Here is a 17,065-nt window from a genome sequence, read left to right as displayed (position 1 = left end):
TGCTTTGCATGGTGAGCAGGTTTTCATGTATATGCAATCTATAACATCTCAGTTGGAAGCTATCCCAAAATTCCCAAATACTTTGATACTGACTTTAAATTAACTGCCATTACTGCAATCTTATAAAACATACAGCCTAGGAAAGCCTGCCTGTTCTTCATTCCTCCGTCATTGCTTTGTTTTATTCTATGAAAAGTTCAAATATTACTCATGTAGCCCATCTTGGATGCACTCTTCTCAACCAAATGTTACATTCCTGAAAATTATCCAGAAAATTCCAAATTGTCCACCCTAGGAAGGCATATCTGAAAATGTTAAACCTTCCAAGTTTCTATTAACTAGTTTGTTTTTCAAATTTTCACAAGGATTTGTAAAAAGGAACTGGGTCTGTAGTTAGATGACCTTTACCAGGAAGCTGGAGCACAGGAGACAAAATAGCTTTTGCTCAAGGAAAATAAGTAAATCAACGTGAAAGCCTTAAGTAGTATTAAAATCCTAAACTTTTGTTTTAAAGAGCTCTTCACTAGCCCCATCCTGAATAAAAGTAAACAAATTGAAAACACTATAAAAATATAAAAAATGTAAATACCTATAAAATCTAGGTATTCTTAGAAGGTAAAAAAGTTGTTAAATGCAACAAAAATCAAATATATATCTATATTCTCAAATACTATACAATGACTCCAACACAGTTTATTACACCTCAAAAGAATATGCAATTACAATTGTAAACGTACATAGTTACTAACAGGAGAAAACACTGAGTAGGGTAACTGAAAACCCCTCCCTCCAATGCTCTTACAAAGCTATAAAAAGCAAACACCATTCCCACAGAAAGAAAAATAAAGTAATCATTTGACTAATTCAAGAAAGAAAGATATTTGATCCTCTGACATTTTCAGGTTGAGTGATTCAGTGGCCGAACATGTCTGAACAATTATTTCAGAAACACAACTTAACATACTAACTTAGTATTTGCGTCGTGTACTGGCAATAACTTAAGACATTGAGCTAGCACATTATTTCACTCAAATCTCTCAACAGTAATACACACCATTATAATAACTATTTTAAAATGAAAAAACACACCAAGGTTTAGAAAAGCTAAGTAACTTTCTCAAAGTGACACAGGCCCTTTAGTAATAGATTGGTATTGAACTCAGATATGCCTGACACTTTTCTCCTTAGTATCACACTTTGCAGCCGCATATAATTTTTTTGAAAATTTTCAAAGACTGATATTCCAGAAAGAATGTTACAGTCTTGAATAAAAACAAACTCCAACAAAATCGACAAATAAGCAAGCAAAGCAAAACCATTTCTACTTTTCTAAAGGGGCTAAGAAACATATTGACGATTGAGATATGAATAACATTCACAGAAAATAAATGTGTCTCTCTGAAGTAAATGGCTGTCTTAAATTTTCTTTAAAAATATGATTATCTTATAGAAGAATACTGCTGTAGTTAGAAAGACAATTTGCATATTCGGCCCATGTTTTCTCATTTGACAGTTCTAGAGAGTGTGAACTTCCACGGGAGGTGAATGGTTTGCATTCTTACGTGAAGGGCAATGGCTGAAGTCTAAGAACCTTCTGTATCTAAAGACTATTCTTATTAGACAGAATACTATTCATAGAGGAAGTGAACGATTACAGTCACTAGATTTTATATATTCACTTCTGAAGCATTCAATCATTAAAAAAAATTTTTAATAGTTTAAAAAAAGAAATAAAATATTCCAGTGAGTATTAGCTTTACTGGGTACAGAGCTGTTGCTTCAAAAGCCAAATGCCATTAGCCAGAAAAGTGCTCAAGTTTTCCCACACTAGCTATAGTACATATCACATAAAAACCCTCCCTACATTAGGATTTAGATGATATCTCATCAGCTTAAACCTTGTGCCATAATATCACTAAGGGGAAGAATGCCATATGACAATGTTTTCACTTCAGGTAGAAAACCACAGAAAGCTCCTTAGTCTCTATGCTGAAGAAAAGAGAAAGTGATAAACAGAATCATATATAACTCCAGTAAAATAGTCAGATTACAATCTCCTCTCCGTGAATCATTTTGATGCATTCTTCTTTCTAATCAATCACAAAGAGTTTGAGCTGACAAAATGATTTATTGAACAGGACGTGGGAGGCTTCAGAACACATAAACAATTTCTAGTAATATCTGTCTTCCAAATCACACTAATGTAGACAGCAGAATCCCTTTCGTATACTTAAAGCAAGTAAATCTAGCTAACGATTTACTAAGTTAATATACTTGCAAACGTGTAATACCAACCATTCAACCGGCTCTCTCCTCTCATGTCACAATGATATGCAAAATACAAACATTGTTTGGCGCAATTATTTAAGATTTGCCAGAAACGTTTTCTCCATGATAAATACAAATTAAATACACCACAGTCCGAAAAACACTAACCACGGTTTCCATGTTGCTTTACACTTTGATAAATAAAGCTACATTCTAAAAAGCGTGTAACCCAGGACTTCTGTGGTTGCTTTTTATTTGTGGCTGGACTTGCCAGGCCTTATAATTTTAGGTAGGATATCCCATGAATTTAGAGGGTAGCACTTTATTTGGAGGAAAAAACCAGAACATCGTACTATTGAAAAAACACACACCCCACAAAACAAACCCAGATGCAGCCATATTAAAATGGTTTTCTGGCACGCACAGACAAGTATCAAAATATTTCAGGTCCATCTGAGTAACCCTCCAAAATCTGATGCTACAAAACTGAGATTTCATTTAAAAACAAAGTTGAACCAAAGCACTGGTAGTTATCTAACCAGTTAAGATTTTCAATCTGTTTACCCAAGTTTAATTTTCATTTTGGAGATGCTAAGAGCAGACTCAATCTTTAGAATCCCTAAACTTATCATTGCCAACAATTATTGTTGCTACCCTTCGCCTGTTGCGTTAATTTTCTCCTTGATCCCATAACAAATTACCACAAATTGAGCAGCTTCAAACAATGCCCATATATTATCTATAGGTTAGAAGTATTGGTGAGCTGGACTGTGTTTTTTTGCTAAGGTCATATGAGGCTGAAAACTCAACTTCACTATAAAAGATTGATTTATTGTATTTGTCAAGTTTTTCTGTTTTTTATCCTAATTTTAATCAAAGTATTTTGAATTAAGTAACATTTAAAAATTAATTTGAAGTTTTAAATGATGGGTAATTAATAAAAGCTAGTTTTATTCTCCCAAGACCTTAATCATTAAATTAATTATCTTCATGCATACACTTTTAAAAGTCTTTTGATTTATTTATTTTCTTGTCTTAACAAATTTGACAGTTTCCCCAAATAGTGTGGTTTTGTGACATCACACTGGACTTCGAGTCAGGACATGGAGAACTGGCTTCAGCCCTTTTACTAACTAATCAAATATTTAAGCAGTTACTTATCATAGATTCATCAAGTTTTGGTCTTAAAAGGAGTTTAATATTATCTATGCCAAAAAATTACTTGACTTTTTAATTATTATACAAAATCCCTGCCAAATTTTACTTGGATTCCTCCCATGGAATCTCATTTGATCTTTGGGCATCTCCATTATTAAAATAAAAAACAAAAACCTTCTTTATATTGAATATTTCTCTAGATTCAAGCATACAAATAAATTGCAGTGCTTGAAAACATGCAGATTAAACCTTATCCTCTTATTTCTGTCTCCTAACAGTTTTTCATATGCTTGAAGATTGTCACCATGTCCATTTTACTGGATATGTATACATCAGTTTATTTTTTCCACGAGTTTTAACTGAATGACAGATTTTTCTTGGTATTGGGTATCTAGAGAGAAATAAGTCTCAGCCTTCATGAAATTAACATTGTTACCACGATGGGCTCATCCACCATTCTTCTCTAATGATTCTTTACTGGACCAGATCCAGAACTAGACACCATAATACTCTCCTACTACCCTTGCTCTAGAATCTGTATGAAAACCAAAGTGTTGCTTACAGAGGCATATTTCGACATCCCATCGTTAACCAACTTCACTATCCTGACTCAACGTATTCATCTGTTAAAGGACACATCAGTAACGTATTTCCAACTTTCTTTCCGGCTCTGGTATTCCAATTTCTAAGAAATCTGGGTTAATCGCATTCTAATTAAAGGCGATCGTCTGTATTACAGTTCTCAAACAAAGGAAATATTAGATATTGTATTTTCTGTTTGTGAAGAGGCTGAGAAGCAACATACACTTGATGTAAATTTTAATAGAACCCCAGTAAGCTATTTTGCACTTTCATTGTGTAATATGTTTCCGTCACTAGTTATCATTCAAATATTCACATGAGCCATTTCAGGTTTAACTTGTGCTTTGATAGTCTGTTCTCCGAGGCTGCTAGGAGCTCCATATAAATAGAAAGCCCACATAGGCCGTCATCTCCAGTTCTTGCTTTTCTCGACAGTTATTCAAAGCCACTTCCTATCCCCCAACCTTTAATTTAACAGAGAAAGTCTGTCACAATAGAGCCAGCTCCGCAGGCGGCTTCCCCTTTGGGTCACAGAATGCCAAATTCTGTAACAGGGAGGTACACTGGGTATTGTTGTTCTGCAATTGTACAGAAGACAGTCTATTTACCAGCTGGAAGGAAATGGTTGTGTGTTTGCAATTCCATAGAAACTGTCTCTTTGACACTGAGGTGACAAAGGTGCTAGTTATGACCATGAGGTGGGACTCAAATATTCCCTGTTGAAAAAAAATCTAAAAAATCTTTCACTCATAGAGTTTAAGGAAAATAAATAGCACATGTGAACCCACAGATTATGTAAGGGAGCATAATCAGCTGTAATCTAGCTCTCACGTTATCTCTGTAGTGGGTTGGGTTTCATGTCACCAGTAGCCTTGGATTTTTTTTTGAAGGAGTAATCACTGTGTCTTTCTTCATAATGCAATTAACTTTTTAAAGACTTGTTCAGATGCAAAGAGACCTGCAGTGGCAAAGCTGGAACTTGGACCATGATCTGAATCTCCATAACCAGAAGCTTGGGGAAAGTGTTCCACACTTGCAAATTATATGCGAACCCCAAAGACATATTCATGGGTAATCAAGTGAAGGAGGACAAAAATACTTCCTGAAATACCAACTCCCTCAGAGATGAGTTTTATTTTTCCCTCATCCTAAATATCCAGCCACCAAATTCTTTTGTATCTAGCTTGAGGTGTTAACACCTCTGTCTTTTCTAGACAGGGAAAATCTGTTCTTCAAAAATGCAGATCTGATCACATCACTTTCCTGTTTCACACTCTTCCATGTATCACTAATGCACTCAGGATAAATCTGGGCTCTTTAAGGGAATGGACAGAGCCCTTCGGCTTAACCACTCACCTCCATAGTTCTGCTTTCATTTGGTCACATGCAGTTCCTTTAATTCCTGAAAAAGCATGCTCGCTTATGATCCTATGACCTTCCAGATGCTATTCACTCTACATGGAGAGTCTTTCCCACCTTGTCTACCTGACAGCACCATTTCTCATTAAGATTCAGAGGACGCCCTGCAATGCAATTTGATTCCACCCTTGATTTTCCTCACCAGCTATATGTGGTCCTTTCCCTCACTCTACTACACCTTATAAATACCATAATGATCTTGTCATATTCCATGGATTATTGTGATACATAGTTGTCTAAGGATTAAACTGGAAACAGGAGGACAGCATAATTTTTCATTTCCTCAGCCCAGTGCTTCAGAGTTTATAGCACCACTAAGTCAATTAATTAAATAACAAACTGTTTCAACCTCAATAAATGGGCAACTCCAAATCTAATAAATCAGTAAAGCTTGGTTGTAACTATATTCTATAAATGAAGGATGACAATAAAGGGAGAAGAAGCAAATAATAGACACTCTGAACCTGTGACAGCTACTGGCACAAAATTACTCATCCCAATATTTCTTAAGATACATCCATAATAGAATGAATGGGGTTGTTCTAAACAAGTGTTTCCAAAACAGTGATCTGAGTCTGAATCTGGCCCACAATATATTTAGTTTAATACGTCTAATGTTTCCCATTTTTAAAATTTATCGTCAACATTTAAAAACCAAGGTAATCAGGGACTTCCCTGGCAGTCCAGTGGTTAAGACTCCACGATTCCACTGCAGGGGATGCGCGTTTGATCACTGGTCGGGGATCTAAGATCCCACACGTTGTGCAGCATGGCCAAAAAATAAAATTAAAAAGAATCAAGGTAATCAACATAAAATCTAGATTTGGGGCATATTATGAAGAAAATGGAGGACTTGGTGATGCTGGACCAACATTTTCTCATGGTGATCATCAAGGAGTTTAATAGGCAGTTAAGGACCTGTTGTCTCTTTTTCATGGTCCTGATCACCACTGTCTGTCCCTCAGCCCTATTGCAGGTTTATTTTATATTCCAGAGACACATGACTTTGTGAGCCCTGGACAATTTCTTCCATAGATATGATTTTAGGTTAAAAAGCAAGTAAACTACAGATACTGACAATAAGGATGTAAGTTATGCTCAGAACCATAGCTTATATATGACATTTCAATGCACTTTTCAGAGAGGTAGATTTACCCCAGAGTCTCTTATCCAGGTTATCCAATGAGCTCTCCAACATCCTCTCCATATTATTTATGACCTTGAAAGTTACATTAAACAGAGGAAGGCGATTTGCAATTCAAAACTAAAAGAAAATGATAGCTTATGATCGCACTCTGAAATGAACGAAGCATGTCCAGTTGGTTCAAAGCAGTGCACGCTGGAGACACTTTGCAGGCCAACTGTCAAACCTGAATTTCACCTTGAGACTGACCTTGGATCGTGGAGGTGCTCGGATGTACCACTTGCAATCAACGGCCTCGCTAGCAGAAGCTTTGCCTTCCTTCATAATTTGTATAGACTCCACAATGCCTTCAGGGCCGCCCATCTCAAACTCACACACTAAATAACAAAATGCCAAACAAACATACAAAAATGGAGCTTGAGTAATAAACCGAAAGTATATGTCATAGCAGAAAACAAAGGCCTCTGAACGGTATTAAATATCTCTTTTACCAACCTGGTAATGGTTTCAAAACTCCAAGGTCCTTAAAGTCAGGATCTTAAAAATTGAGAAAAAGACAATTAGTCTTATTCTGCATTTATGACTTAAAATGAGGTTGAGTAAGATACCATTAAATTATTCAGGAATGTGCCTTATAAAATATACTAGGGGAAATTAAATGATTAAATAAAAAGTGCAGGATAATGTTAAGACTGAAATGTTAATTTACATAATGTAACATTATTACTACAGGATTTTTATCAAGAAGCCATTTAAAAAAACCTCCCCATGTCATTACTTCATCTAATAACCAAGTAAAAATCTTACTCATTTTCTTTATAATCAGACAACAGATGTTTTTGTAAAATGTATCCATAGATAATTCAAGGTTTGGGTAAACTTCCATCTCTTCTAGATACAATTATTTTGTCTGATTACAGCCGGCATAACATAAAGGTGAGCCTACTGGAGGGCTTCTGAGAACGTTTTCCTTGATAATAAATAGACATAAGGCATACAGTTTTCCCAGCTCAAGTTGTGGTCATGTTTGTGTTGGCGCCTTTGGGATCATGTGTGGTGGGCAACTTGTGATGTTGACAGATGCTGAGGTAAGAAAATGCTGACTCTTATGATGAGCAGAATAGAACCATGGAGAACCGTGAGTCCTTAAGAATATCACTGGGGCACTGGACTCACCTCGCCTGGAGTTGCACTTCTCTGAGCTTCTTGCTCTTTTGAAACAATACACATCCCTATAATCTCAGTTACTTTGAATTGATTTTCTCTTGTTTATGGGTGAGAGCATCAGAGGCTATGATTTATCTTGGAGACACATGGTATTCAATATAAAAGATGATTGTGAATTTTAATTACTTTTCGCTGCTAGGGTATTAGTGATAAATCAAAATCTTACAAAGTTAGAATATGTTTCATAAGACACCACTCAGTAATGGTTCTAGGGCTGAAATATGAAAGGGTAGCACTCTTTCTGGGTAGAATTAGTCCTGGATATTAAGGCCATGTGTGCATCATGTCCGTGTGTACCTAAGTGTGCTTCCTAGTGCATCTGTGCGTGTGAACGCACCAAATCCGTAACCGCAGGCTTATTTTACTAGGGTACTCATCGTCACTACAGGTTTTTGTTTTTCTACTAAGTAAGAAAATATTTAATTTTTGTGTGTTTTCTTTTAAATGGCAATGTGCACTGATCTGTTGAATCTGAAAGTCCTGGATTGGCCCCCCTGCAATTTAGTTATATCACCTATTTAGACTCACTTTATTGCAGGACACTATTAGAATACCAGTGGTAATAAATGTTGAATCGAGATACAAATTCCTTTGTATAACTGTTTTGAAAACAGTTCTTTTGCTTTTTTGGAAAAGAAAGACAGAAAGAAATACCCGTATGCCACATCCATGAAAGAAATAGAAATGAGGACAACATAGTCTACTTGGGTCAGGCCTCCTCCTGGCAGAGATCTTTTTCCTTCATCTAAATCAATGGATATTTGGTTATTCTTTCAAGAAATGTATATGTAATACCTACTATGTACAAGAAAAGAACAGTTTTGTATAGAATTACTCAGATTGGCTGCCACGGTTAAGCACTTTTATTGGTATTGAAGAGACCCACCCACCAAGCTTGCCTACCCCAGTTATCTGGATTCTTTATTATATCCTTTTTCTACTTTTCATAATGGTCAGTATTGCTACTCACTATCTCCTTTTTGATGAGAATGCTTCAGCCGTGCATGGCTGTTGCTATGATTCCTGTGAGAATGTAGTTAGTATTCTCTCCTCTAGCTTGAAGGCGAAGTTTTGTCATTTTTATAACTCATGCTAGACAACGTTGAGAGAAATTCCAGTTCTGAGAATTGAAAATGTATTTTTGTCATTGTATTAACGGTGAGAGCACTGATTGTTTAAAAAACAATCTTTAGGAAAAATCATTTCTGCAATTCCATTTGAACTAGGCACCAGTAATATCACAATCACGGTAACACATGGCCCCTACGAGCTGCAAAATAAACGACAGAAGATAATTGACACAATTTTTAAAAACAGCCTACACTGAATTTAAGAACATTGAGATTGACTTATTGCTTCAGGGTGTCCAGGGCAATGACATAAATTATTATGCAGAAGCATAATGACCTTGGACTTAATAGTCATCTACTACTCTACAGCTCCCCAAATCTATTCTCCACTAAGCAGCCTGAATAAACTTTTAGAAATACAAATCAAATCATGAAATGCACCTGGCTTTCCATTGCCCTTAAGTTAAAGCACAAGTCTCTGTAAGTGGACTATAAAGTCCTGTGTGTTCTTGCCCCAGACCACCTGGGCCAACATACCCTAGACGCTAATCTCTGCTCTTTCCTCTCAAAACACATGGACCCATTCTATTTCTACAACATTCTAGGCTGTTCTCATCCTCAGCAATTTGACCTTGCTCTTTTCCTCCGTCTTCAGTATCTCTCCCCAGGGCTCTGCACCTGTGAATCTTTCTCATCCTTCAGTTCTTGGCTCAAATATCTCTGAGGAAAGGTCTTCTGGATGACCTCTCCAAGGGTCATTGACTCCCATTTTCTTTGACTCCCACTTTCTTTTCTCCTTCATGGTTTCTTTTATCACAATTATTTTGCCAGTTGTTAGCTTTTTATTGACCACCTACTCCCACTAGACTATAAGGAAGTACGCTCTACAAGGCCTTTACGTCTATTCTTCCTCCCTTTATCCAGAACCAAGGACACTGCTTGGACATAGTACATGCACAATAAATGTTATTGAATGTTATTGAAATTACATTACACTGACTTGATTTTCTTATATTGTTGACATATGTACACTGCTTTATACCTAAACTTTTCCAATTCAGAGGCTCTCACAGGAAATCTATCAAATTAGGTGCTATATTCAAGACTGACCTATTTACTAACCTGCATCACAGCTGACCATGTTTCCAGCCTCCCTTGCAACTGGGGATACCATGTCTAATGAAATGTGGACAAAGCGTTGAAGTTTACTTGAAGGCTGGGCTCATAAAAACTTCTTGAAAAAATTATCCACTCCCACTTTCTCCCCTGGTCAACCTCAGAAGGCAGACATTGACGACATAGAACCCCATCAGCTCCAATTCCTAAATGAATGTGTGGAGTACAGCCTTTTCCTGATTAGGCTAAATGAGCAAGCAGTAGTAAACTTTAATAATGTGAAATTACTGAGGTTTTCGATTGTTTGTTGTTGTTATTACAGCTATTATTCCCCTAACCCAGCGTTGTTCAAGGCTGAAGTTGTGGTCAAGGGCCCCTAGGGTCCATGAGACCCTTTCATGAGACCCAAAGGCTAAAGTGTTTCATAATCCTACTAAAATGACATGTTATCTTTAATGTTCCCTGCTATAATCCCTGTAACCCCATTTTTGCCCAATACATTCTAATTTTGAAATCTTGAATTTTGTCTTGAGCCTACATGGAAGCACAGCTAGAATTAGTAGAAATTAGAATTTCTCTGTCCTATTTTATAAATACACACACATAGATAAAAGTGTAAGTATTATGAAATTTAACAGTATTTCCCCTGAAATAAAATATATTTATCGTATAGGTTGCTTACTGTGAAGGATGGACACTTGTCAGAGATGGAGGAGACTAAGCTTCACTTTCTCCATCACCATTACACTGTCTATATCCAAAGTTGGAGAAAAGAATGAAACTGATATTTCAAAGCGGTCTCTTATTTATGGAAAGGAGAAATCTACTCTGAATCAAATGAAAAGGCTTCGCATAAGAAATGAAAGAAGACAAAAGCTACCTTTCCTTCAGCCTCATTGATGTCAATAATTTGCCCTATTGTGATTTAGGAAGAAAAATACTTTCTGGTAGTTTTATTGTGACAGTTTGATCGCAACATCATTTTGAGACAAATAATTGTTTGGGAAGTATTGAATATTTTAAATGTAGACGTTAATATGCTCTTTAAAAGCTAAACTCTCTCAGTATTGTGTGTCCTCTCCAGCCACTGTGACAATTTACCTTGTAAGATGCTTTGGTGGCTTTTGCACATCTAGTTGGAAAGCTATAACAGCTAATTTCGGATTTTAAAGAGTTCATCACATTTATGGTTGAAAAATTCAGTTCTTTTTCTTTAATGATCGACCTCAAAATTATGCCACAACTGAACAAATGCAATAATACCATTCAAAAATGTCCTATTGCATAACAGTCAGTTAAATGTTAACATCTCTGAAGCCTGGGAAAGAACAGATTTCATTACACTTTTGTTTCTTATTTAGAGTTTAGTTCATTTTCTTTGGAGTAGACCCTTCACTTCCATGAGTCAGAGAACTCTGTTATTCCAATTTCTTTTTCAGCATCGTTAGATGTTAAACGGTGCAGTTGGGTTGAGAAAGCAAGTCTTCTAATTTTCCTAATAAAGGTCTACAATGAGTCTTTAAATATTAAAAAAATAATAATATTTTTTCATTTTATGGTGAAATAACACGTGTTAATATAATAGTTGTAAAAGTATATGAGATAATGTTATATAATTATATGGTTATTACATATAACTTTTTATGTGGGAAAATTTTCAATAAACAAAAAATAATATTGCAAAACAAAACAAAATCAAAAGCTAAAAGTCATTTGTTACACTTTTCAAATTAAAAATGACAGTCACTGAAACATGTACAAAGTAGGTTATTGTATTGTATTGGCTGGAGAAGCACACATAAGACCTGAGAAACTAATAAAGGCAATGCCTTTAGTCAGCTGCCATTGCTGAATGTCTACTGGTTGAAAAGTAGTTAAAAAAAAAAAAAAAGACAAACCCAGGACGCCGTTGCTTTCCAACCATATAGCAACTTGCTGATAGAAAGTTTCAGCTTTAAACAAGGAAACAGAGTTGATATCTTTCTACAGAACCTCACTTTTGTCTAACAGATAGACAGATGTACAGACATGGCTAAGCTTGCTTATTTTCCTTGAATTTGTTCAGTGTCAGCATGGACCAATCATCACAGATCTTCTTTCATGCGAATGCTTGGCAACAAATGCAAGAAGTACTGAAATATCCAAATGTTGGATGACTTTTAAATCTTATGACACACTGAAAACATCTGTGTTGACAGTTGCATTGATAGTGCAAAGGCAGTGGTGAATAAAAGTGCTGATGCTTTATCCCGAATCAAGACAATGGCACCAAACCTCAGCTGTTAGTAGTCATTGTATAATTCATCTCCATGCATTCTCGGGGGTAAAAAACCAATTTTACTTTAAAGTCTCCTTGATGAGGCACTCAATATTGCTAATTTTTAAAAATGTAACATTTTGAATACATATCTTTTCTGCAGGAAGAACGCAGTGAATCTGCTGACTTTTCTGCAGGAAGAACATAGTGAATCTTTTGACTTTAAGGAAAACAAATTGAAAATATTTGCTGCCAAAGATAAAATTCCACCTCCGATCAAACAAAAATGTATCCATCACTGTGTATCTGACAGTTCCTCATACTTAAATAATTTTTCAATGTGATTGTTGTTTATGTGAACAAGTGTGCTTTTTGACATTGAATAATGAAATATGTCCGCATTTGGAAGAGCGGCATAAACCCGTGATCCAATAACTGTCATCTAGTGATGTTTGGTGTTAAATAACTATGCATGGGTAAAAGAGGCATTTGAAGAGAAAAATACATTAATTGATGTTAATGTTAACAGAATACAAAAACTCCATTGATATAGTTTCACATTCCCCATTGCAACTAACCTTTAAGAAACTATCACTTTTTGAGGTTTGCGCTAGTATCCATCTGAAAAGGCTATGAAAACACTCTTCCCTTTTCCATCTACATTTCTCTGTGAGGCTGAATTTTCTTCATATACTTCAACCATAAGAACACACTGCAAAGATGTAATGCAGAGGCAGCATGTGAGAATCTAGCTGTCCCCTAATAAACTAGACATCAGATTTACAAAAATGTGAACAATGTAATTCCCCTAATTATTATTTTAATATTTATTAATAGATATGTTCACTTTAATCAGTTTTTTAAAATATGCTTTATGTTAACACATAATTGGTTTTCAGGGTAATTTTTCTATGAATTAATAAATAGCTATTTAAAATTTTATCAGTTTAAATGTCTAATATGATAAATATTGAATGATATAGCTAAATAAGCTGAAGCATTTTGAGGTCTTCAGTATTTTTTTAAAAGAAGATAGGGCTGTGCTTCCTGGTGGCGCAGTGGTTGAGAGTCCGCCTGCCGATGCAGGGACGCGGGTTCGTGCCCCGGTCCGGGAAGATCCCACATGCCGCGGAGCGGCTGGGCCCGTGAGCCATGGCTGCTGAGCCTGCGCGTCCGGAGCCTGTGCTCCGCAACGGAGAGGCCACAACAGTGAGAGGCCCGCGTACAGCAAAAAAAAAAAAAAAAAAAAGAAAAAGAAGAAGAAGAAGATAGGGCTTTTGAGACCAAAATATTTCAGAACTTCTGCCTGAATGAACGCCATCTTTGAATTATGGGTAATGCCTTCTCCCAACAAAAATCTAACTTACAATTTATTAACTCAGGACTATGCAATTCATTTATTTTATATTCCAAGGAAATTTCCACAATGTCAGCCACATTGTAGTTGGACTTTTAGTAAATCATTGTTTATCTGATTAGATTATGACTAAATCAAAATCAGAGGCATCTTCATTTTACAAATGAACAAGACGGGGGTTCAACAACTTAGAAAAATAAACTTGTTCTGATCCTAAACCTAAAACTTTGAACAAATTACTAAGTAGTTCTGAAACATTTTTCTTAGCTAAAATCAAGATGCTGGTTTAGGCTTTTTTTTTTTTTTTTTTTGCGGTACGCGGGCCTCTCACTGTTGTGGCCTCTCCCGTTGCGGAGCACAGGCTCCGGACGCGCAGGCTCAGCGGCCATGGCTCACGGGCCCAGCCGCTCCGCGGCATGTGGGATCTTCCGGGACCGGGGTACGAACCCGTGTCCCCTGCATCGGCAGGCGGACCCTCAACCACTGCACCACCAGGGAAGCCCCCTGGTTTAGGCTTTTATAGCACAAGTGTGCCGTTATACCACAGAGCACAGTAGCGTTGCTAGAACAGTTACGGGAAAATGTAATTAATTGCCTGACGTGGCCATGTAACTATACCTGCAAAACCCTCTGATTATAGGAATCAACTTTGATACTTAATATGTTTGCAATGCACAGCTCAACCACCTGACGGGCTAGTCTTAGAGAAAGATAATCAATATTTTCATCAAATTTCCACCATCTCACACATCCTGAATTATGTCATGAGCTCCTAACGTCTGCATTTCTCATCTCTGCTTACTTTTGAAAGCCTGTAATGTCTGTACGCGTATCTTTATTAAATCAGCTTTTGCATCAAAACTAACTGTCCACTTCAATGGGTACTTTCCTGTCCTGTTTTACCTCCCTTCAGTCCATCACTGTCGACACCTTGCTTCCTAGTCAAGATTGAAAAGCACTGTTTGTGGTTTTGGAAATCGGTTAACTGAATTTAAGATGCTGTTTGAAAAATCGACTGCAAAAAAATAAAAACAAAGACTTGACAGCGCAGTACTAAGATAGCTTGCATCATCATAGTATGTTACTAATCCAATTTATTTCACTCTTCTCTAGAAGAAACATCTTTTTAGTACAAAATTCATAGCACAATTATTTTAAGCCTCTTTTAAAGGATTACTGTTATCTATGACAATTACAGCTTCATACTGAGTTTGCCTCCCTAAGGGTCTTAATGTTGGCATAGAGTTTACATACCATGACTTCTTTTTTCTAGTTTAACATAAAATTTATTCATATATGAGTTTTAGAAATCAAAACTTATCAGAATTTTAGGAGGGAAGCTTGCAAGCCCCATAAAATATTATTGACATTTGCATGGCCTGTAGAGATGTATTGCTTCCTTATTTTATTTACTTAGCTGAAATATATTATGTTTCCTCAAGATACTTGTATTCATAATTCTAAATATATTGAGAAAATATATTCTTTCTTATGAAATGAATGCACAGATGCTCGTGCTGGACTTTGCTTGTGTTCATATTAAATAGGCTTTTACAATGTTTGCTCTTGATAGTCACAAGGCAATAATATTATTCTATGCAGAAAATATGTATCTACTATACAGAATAGAGAAAAACCTTGAGGGAAGGAGGGAAGAAGAAATCATCAGAAGACCAAAAGAATAATAAAGACAATTTTTAAAAAACTAGATCATCCAAAACTGGTGTTTGTATATTTGAATTAGCTATCAGAGAATATATTCAATTTTCTGTTCAAAGGAAACCAGGGAAGTTCTTGATTGATTATTAGAAAACCGCTCCCCTGCCACCAAATTCTCTCAGAATGCCCTTATTCATCCATCCAGTAAGTGATACTGAGCGGGATCTCCTGGGCACAAAAGCCTTTCTGTGTCCCCCATTTCTGGATTACAGGAAATGGGCTTCATTCAGCCTCCCTGACCTTCCCTGAATTCCAAGGAGCAGGTCCAAACAGTTGCTAATTAAGGAAGGGAGGGGATACAGAGACCAGGGAGGAACAGTCAAAGAAAAAATAGTGCAGCCTTGGGGCAGGGTCCTGGTTCCCCCTAAAAAGGGATACACAGACCAATATCTTTGAGCTGTTTTGCAGATACAGAAACCCCTGCCAGGTGGGAGGAGTTAACGGCATGCTGCCCACAAGCCTGTAGAGCCCAGACAGTTGGAAGCACAAGGCTGATGATGCTGACTCCCCATTACCTCACCACCAACCAATCAGAACAATGCCCACGAGCTGACCACGCCCTCTTTGAACCATTCCTCTAAAGCTTCTCACTACCCCCTCCAGGTCGGGACACACAGTTTGGAGGGCGTGAGCCTGTTGTGGCCCCCTTTGCCTGGCAAAGCAATAAAGCTATTCTTTTCTATTTCACCCAAAACTCTGTCTCCAAGATTTAATTCGGTGTCATGGTACAGAGGCCAGATTCAGCTTCATAAGGACTTCCTAAATCACGTGAAACCACAAATAAATGAGTCCATCTTCTGAACCACCTTCTTCACTAGAACTGATTTAATGGACATTTCTTGCCGGCAAAACTGTGGTGCCAGCACTGTTAGTGACTAAAACACCTCCAATGTCCTCCTCTCTCTATCCATTACTTCCCATTTACTCCCTTCTCAATGACCTATTCACGTTTTTTGACATGCACAGCAAGTATTGTCTGGTAATCAGGAGGAAGGGTGGAACATTGACCATAGAAGAGCTTAGGGTAAATATTTTGGCAGGTAGTATGAAACTGGATCTGAGGTTTTATGCCTAGAAGAGTCAGAACAGGAAATTACTTCATGAGAGCAATTTGAGAGTCTGGGAATAACTAATTGTTTTGGAACCTGAGCCAGCACGTGTAGCACATGGCTGCAGAGGAACAGAATCCTCCTGGCTCTGATATGCCAAGAATTGAAAGCAGGGGTGGCACCACAAGTTGTGTGTGTGCGTGGTGAGGAATGGCATTATCCTACATCGGTATCTTTCATCCCACTTAAGTCACTGTATGCTAAATAATTACATCACTGAAAATGAAAAAATGAAAATATTTTATTAAAATATTACATTCTCTCAATTTTATTTAAAAATATAAATGCAAATATCCTGAAAAAGCCTTATAAGTTACAGCTAAGTAAATATACTACGGACACATAAAGTGGCACAAGCCAAGCAAATTTAGCTTCAAGGCAAGATTTTTTTTGTGCTTCCAGTCAATTTGATGAGCCTCAGCCCCTTCTAAATAGAACTGGAAGAGCCTCTAACTGGAAACTTTGGGAGTGTCCTCTGTTGGTGCCCCTGGCAAGGACACTAGAGTGTTTATACTAGGCACTAGCAGCGCCCATGGGCAGGTAGAGCCATAATGGGACTAGAATAAAAGAGCAAATGCGAAAAGCCAAGAGCTGGCGTTGGCAATCGATTGGCGTGTGAGCACGCAGGAGGTCCCTCCT

At 37.0% G+C, this 17,065-nt stretch overlaps 1 protein-coding gene across 1 annotated transcript in view; it reads right to left on the bottom strand.

Moving 5' to 3' along the window:
* Positions 1-17,065, bottom strand: part of NETO1 (neuropilin and tolloid like 1) — an 89,108-nt gene that overhangs the window by 29,987 nt on the left and 42,056 nt on the right. The window contains 2 exon segments of the mRNA XM_032602870.1: positions 6,821-6,948; positions 7,067-7,108. Coding sequence (XP_032458761.1) covers positions 6,821-6,948; positions 7,067-7,108 — 170 coding nt within the window.

This window comes from Phocoena sinus, chromosome 14 (genome assembly GCF_008692025.1).
Source record: "Phocoena sinus isolate mPhoSin1 chromosome 14, mPhoSin1.pri, whole genome shotgun sequence".
Taxonomy (NCBI): Eukaryota; Metazoa; Chordata; class Mammalia; order Artiodactyla; family Phocoenidae; genus Phocoena; species Phocoena sinus.
This window is presented reverse-complemented; position numbering and strand designations above follow the sequence as displayed.